Source organism: Alligator sinensis, unplaced genomic scaffold (genome assembly GCF_000455745.1).
Source record: "Alligator sinensis unplaced genomic scaffold, ASM45574v1 scaffold1165_1, whole genome shotgun sequence".
Lineage (NCBI taxonomy): Eukaryota > Metazoa > Chordata > Crocodylia > Alligatoridae > Alligator > Alligator sinensis.
The window spans coordinates 725,895-731,137 of NW_005842477.1; the positions used below are offsets into that span (position 1 = coordinate 725,895).

Consider the following 5,243-nt stretch of genomic DNA (forward strand, 5'->3'; position numbering starts at 1 on the left):
AGGGAGGGAGGAGCGCGCGGCCCCGGGCTCGCTCCCTGCGGGGCTCGACCCCCGGCCACCGGTGCGGTGCTCGGGGCCGGGGGAACGGGGCCCGGGTAGGGGAGACCCCGACCCCCGCTCCGGCCGCTGTCAGTGCCGAGACCCCGCGGCCGGAGACTGGAGCCCGGCTCGGCCGGGGGCGCTCTTACCCCTGCACCGGGGCACACCAAGTCCCGGCGCAGCCTCTGCGCAGTTCCCGTGGGCCCGGCCCAGGTGGAAGGCGCCATGGACACGCCGGCCTCGAACATCAGACCGGGGGGTCCGGCCTGGGGGCACCAGCAGAGTTGGGTGCGAGGGGAGCTCCGGGCCTGACTCCTGTGCTCTCCTCTCAGCCCTGTCCCCGGGAGGTGGGGCTCTGGCTGTGCCTGGCCTCGTGGTCGTGGACACGTGTGGAGGGCTGCATGCAGGGGGTCCCAGACAGGCCAGGGCTGCTCTGGGGCATCCAGGGGGTCGCGCCTGCCCTGCTTCCTCCCATGCACAGCTTGGGATTTGTGATGCCTTGGGCCTGGTGCCCAGACAGCCTTGGTGCTATTCAGCCACTTGGTGGTTCCTCCAGGCCTTGGTCCTTGGCTTCCTGGCCTGGAGTCATCGCCCCCAACACAGTTCAGCCTTTCTCCCGTGAGCCCCTCTCAGGGCATTGCCCCCAGGCCAGGGGCTGGGAGGCATCTGCCTCTTCACACGGGCACTGGGCCTGAGCTGGATCTGGATGATGGCTGCAGGGAGCCTCTCTGGGCTGGGGGTGTCAGGCAGGTCCTGGCAGGGGGGAGCCTTGCAGGGCTCAGCCTCACTGCCCCCTCCCTACAGAGATCCGCCGCAGGGGCTCCAAAGATCCGCTGGTCAAGGCCATCCTACTGCTGGATGAGCCGAGCGAGAGTGGGGCCAAGCCGGAGAGTGGGGCCAAGCGCCCCGGGGCCAAGGAGCCGCCAGGGAAGGGCCCACAGCTGTACGACACACCCTACGAGCCTGGGGAGGGAACGCCATGGCCTGAAGCCCCCATGCCTGACAGGAAGGCATGGGGGGCGGCTGAGAGCCGGCTGCCGGAGAATGATGAGCGCCCAGCGGGCGAGTATGAGCAGCCCTGGGAGTGGAAGAAGGAGCAGATCGTCAAAGCCCTGTCGGGTAGGGGCAGGCCCAGGCTGGGCTTGGGGGTGCCAGCAGGGCCTCGGCTGCCAGAGCCTCTCTGGCCGCCCCCACTGCAGAGCCATGACTTCACCAAAGCCCTTCCTTGCAGTCCAGTTTGAGGGCCCCAAGGACGAGGCACTCCGGCAGCACCATCGCCAGAAGAGCTGGGCCCCCAAGATGCTGAAGCCAGTGACCCCAGAGCACAGCGAAGGCGAGCGTGTGGACCCTGCGCTAGCACTGGAGAAGCAGCCGTAAGCCCCATGCCCCGCACAAGGCTAGCCCCACTCCTCTTCACTGCCCTGCTGGGTGCTGGAAGGGGGAGCTGGGCTGATGTCACCCCAGGGAGATGGGCTCTGCCCTGGCGCCATGCTGCAGGGCTCCCCAGGCCCACAGCCCAGTCTGGACGCTCCTCTCCTCTCCTCAGCTGGTACCATGGAGCCATCACACGGGCCGAGGCTGAGAGCCGGTTGCAGGCCTGCAGGGAGGCCGGCTACCTGGTGCGGACCAGCGAGACAGGCAGCGGCAAGTACTCCATCGCTCTCAAGTGAGTCCTCAAGGTGCCGGCGGTGGGGGGGCTGGGGGCCTGCGGCTGCCCTGGGGGGGTTCCTCCAAGAAAACAATGACTCAGCCATCTCCTCTGGTTCTCTGTGTTCCTCCAAGGAGACAATGACTCAGCCATCTCCTCTGGTTCTCTGGAGCCAGGCCCCTGTCCTCTGGGAACCCTTGTGAAGCCAGAGGGATGAAGGGTAGAGTCGGGATACCCCCCACTTGAGGGGCCACATTCAGCCTGCCCTTTCCACGAGGCCTCTGACCCCCAGATAGAAGCCAGGTATCCCGCCTCCCAGACCCCTTCTCTCGCCCACCAAGCCCCAGCAGGCATCCGCGCCCCTGGATAAGCGCAGTTTATGCCCAGGCCTCTGCTAACTCCTGGCAGATGGAGTCTGTGGGACCATCCTTGCAGGAGCCATAAGGGAAGAGCTGGCACATCAGCTGCCCAAGGGTTAAGCCTGGAGGGAAGGCCCCACACCCCTCGCGTGCCCTGGCGCTGGTGTGGCCACAGCAGATCATTGTTGAGTGCTGGCCGTTTCCTTCCTGAGGAAGCAGAGCCCCCGGAGCTGAAACAATCGGCCAGGGAGTGGAGGAGGGAGCAAACGCCTGCCCTAGGACCAAGCTCGCTGGGCTGGCCTGCACCGGGCTGGGCTGGCCTGCACCAAGCAGCAAAGGTTGCAGGATGCTCATGTCCAGTGTCCACATGGAGCAGGCAGGGGTGATGCCCAATGATTAGAGCTGCAGGGCCTGGGAGCCAGGACTCCTAAGTGCTTTTTCTACCCAGGCTGTGGACCTTTTGCCCCATGCCCCAGTTTCCCCTCAATGCAACTGGGGTCAGTGCTGGGTGGGGGGGAGAAGGGCGAGATCTGGGAGCAGCCCAGGGCTGATGGCCTCCTCTGCCTCCAGGACCAGTCAGGGCTGCGTCCACATCATTGTGGCCCAGACCAAGGACAACAAATATACGCTGAACCAGGCCAGTGGCGTCTTCGGCAGTGTCCCTGAGGTTGTGCACCACTACTCCACTGAGAAGCTGCCATTCAAGGGGGCTGAGCACATGGCGCTGCTCTACCCCGTGCACAGCAAGCTGCACTAGTGGCTGGGCCTGCGGCCCCCCCCACCCGTATGGGGCTTAGACAGACATGGAGCTTGGAGATGGGCTGCCCCCTGCCCTGGCACCGTTGGTCTCCCTGCAACCAGGTCCCAGCTGCCCACATGGAGGAGGCATAGACCTGACCCCAGGAGGCCCTGACAGAAAGCAGGAGCTGCTCATCCTGACTGGGAACAGCTTAGGCCAGAGGGTGGCTACCTGGCACCAGAGCTGCGCATGTCAGCACAGCCCCTAGCGCTGAGCCCCAGGGTTTTTTCCCAGCCTCCAGCACACAAAGGAAGGATGGATTTAACTCCTGGACACAAGGCGACAGGGCCAGACACTGCCCTTGCACCCCCAGCTCCACTCTGGGTGCCCCAGGCAGTGGGCCTGGCCCCCTGCAGTGCATGAGCCAATGCTGCCACCTCGTGGCTCCAACCCGGTCCAGGGCCAGGCCCAGCCCCATCTCCATCTGCATCACTGCAGCGCTGCGCTGTGCCTAGGCAGAAGAGGCAGCGATCGCTGGAGGGGGCAGGGTCCAGGGTTGCTCCAGCCTCAGCAGCGGCTGAGCTGCTTCTCTCCTGTCCCCACATGCGTGCACCTGCAGTAGCACCAGCGGCCCACTGTATTCATGGCTTCGGCTGTGAGACTCACGTGGCCGCACATCTGGGCCTGCCCCAGGGATGAGACCTGGACCACTGCCCTGCTCTGCTCACCTGCCCTGGACATGGGGAGCAGGGAGCTCACCCAGGGCCTGTGGGATCTTGCCCCCCCTACCCAGCCCACGGGCACATTGCCTGCAGCCCAGCCACAGGTGCTACGGGCTTGCTCGGGGCCTGCAGTCTAGTTGGCAGGAAGCTGAAGGATGGACAGGGCAGCAGCCTGGAGCAAAATAAATGTCACTGTGGACAATGCTTCCTGCTGCGTGCTCTGGGTGGGGGTGGTGGCTGTGGTCAGGACAGGCGTCGCTGCTCCCTGCCTGTGCTCACCTGGCCCTGCGCCTGCTTCAGCCCTGCCTGCACCAGCGCCTCCCCCCTGTCAGGGTGCCTGTGGGAACTAACCTGTAACAACACTGTCCTATGAGCACTGGGGGAAGGGGAGGTCCTGGGCTCTGCTCAGGGTCCAGCCAATGCTAGGATAAGGCTGGCATGAACCCCCTCCCCACTAAGTGGATGCCAGCCCTGTCCCAGCACTGCCCTGAGCAACCTTTGGCCTTCAGCTAACATTTGTGAGCTGGAAGGGGGTGGTGCCCCCCCCCCCACCGCTCCCTGGCAGCACACCCAGTCCCTGCCGCTGCTGCGCCCAGAGAGGTTGTGCAAGCACCAGCTGCCCTCGAGTGCCCCAAATGGAGGGGGGGCGTCATGGGGACAGTGGTGAACACAGAGATATGCCAAGACAAGGCATAATCCTCCCCCACACCCCAAGCAAAGACAGGCAGGAACAGACCAGGGCAACCCACCCACTCCCCTCTACACACCTTCCCACACTCCCACCCAGACCAGCCGACCCCCTGTGCGCTTGGGCAGAGTTTCTCAACCTGTGGGTTGTGACCCAAAAGTGGGTCACAAGAATATATGAAAGTGTTGGGAACAAACTTTAAAAATGGATCAACAAACTTAAAAAACAGGCCATTTTTAAAGAGGAAAGCACGGGAAACCATGGGGGTTTTCCCTTGCAGGTTGCCAGAGGTCCAGTCTGTGAGGGCCTGCTTGCCCCCCCATCCCACACATTGGGGGGCTGGGGCCTGGGGGCAATGGGTCCAGACTGAGGGGCAGCAGGTTGGGACTAGCCATCGATGTTTACAAATGGGTCCTGATACAAAAAAGGTTAAGAACCGCTGGGCTAGGGGGACATGCCCTCCCCCCAGCGCGCGCACACACATCCAAACCAGGCCATCCCCTGCCCCAACCCCCAAATCTACACAGACTAGGAGCATGCCCCTGCCAGACTGGGGTGACAGTCCCTTCCTCCCCCTCCCCCAACCACGAATGATCGCGCAGCTGGTTGGCCCCTGCCCTCCCCAGCCCCAAACCATGACCGCCCTCACCCCCCCAGCCCATCCACCCCCACACACAGCAATGCACCCCTAATCTGGATGTGGACACACACACACACACATCCCTCTTGGGCTGCAGGGGGATATTTGGAGGCAGGGGGTCGCCTCTGATTTGGGGGGAGTGCCTGGAGGGGTGACCCTAGTTTGGGGGGGCCATGCAGGGGTTGGGTGTATATTGGGGGCTGGCATGGGGAGCACCCCCTCATCTGGGGTGGGGTGGGTTTATAGGGGAGAAACGCCTGCTCTTGGCGGGTGTATCGGCGGCACCCCTGGTTTTGGGGGAGGGCTGTGTCTATGGGGGGGCAGGCGAGACTCCCATGGTCACGGGGTGAGGGAGACATTGGTGTGCGAGTGTGTTGGGGGAGGGGGGGACATCCCCGGGCTGCCGCA

General features: G+C 64.3%; 1 protein-coding gene across 1 annotated transcript; it reads left to right on the forward strand.

Moving 5' to 3' along the window:
* Positions 1-749: 749 nt before the first annotated feature.
* On the forward strand, positions 750-3,711 carry SHE (Src homology 2 domain containing E; the record flags this gene model as incomplete). Its single annotated transcript, XM_025212684.1, has 4 exons — positions 750-1,158; positions 1,271-1,412; positions 1,586-1,705; positions 2,617-3,711. Coding segments are annotated over 4 exons (858 nt in total), but the record flags the coding sequence as incomplete, so codon positions are not given.
* Between the last annotated feature and the right edge of the window lie 1,532 nt (positions 3,712-5,243).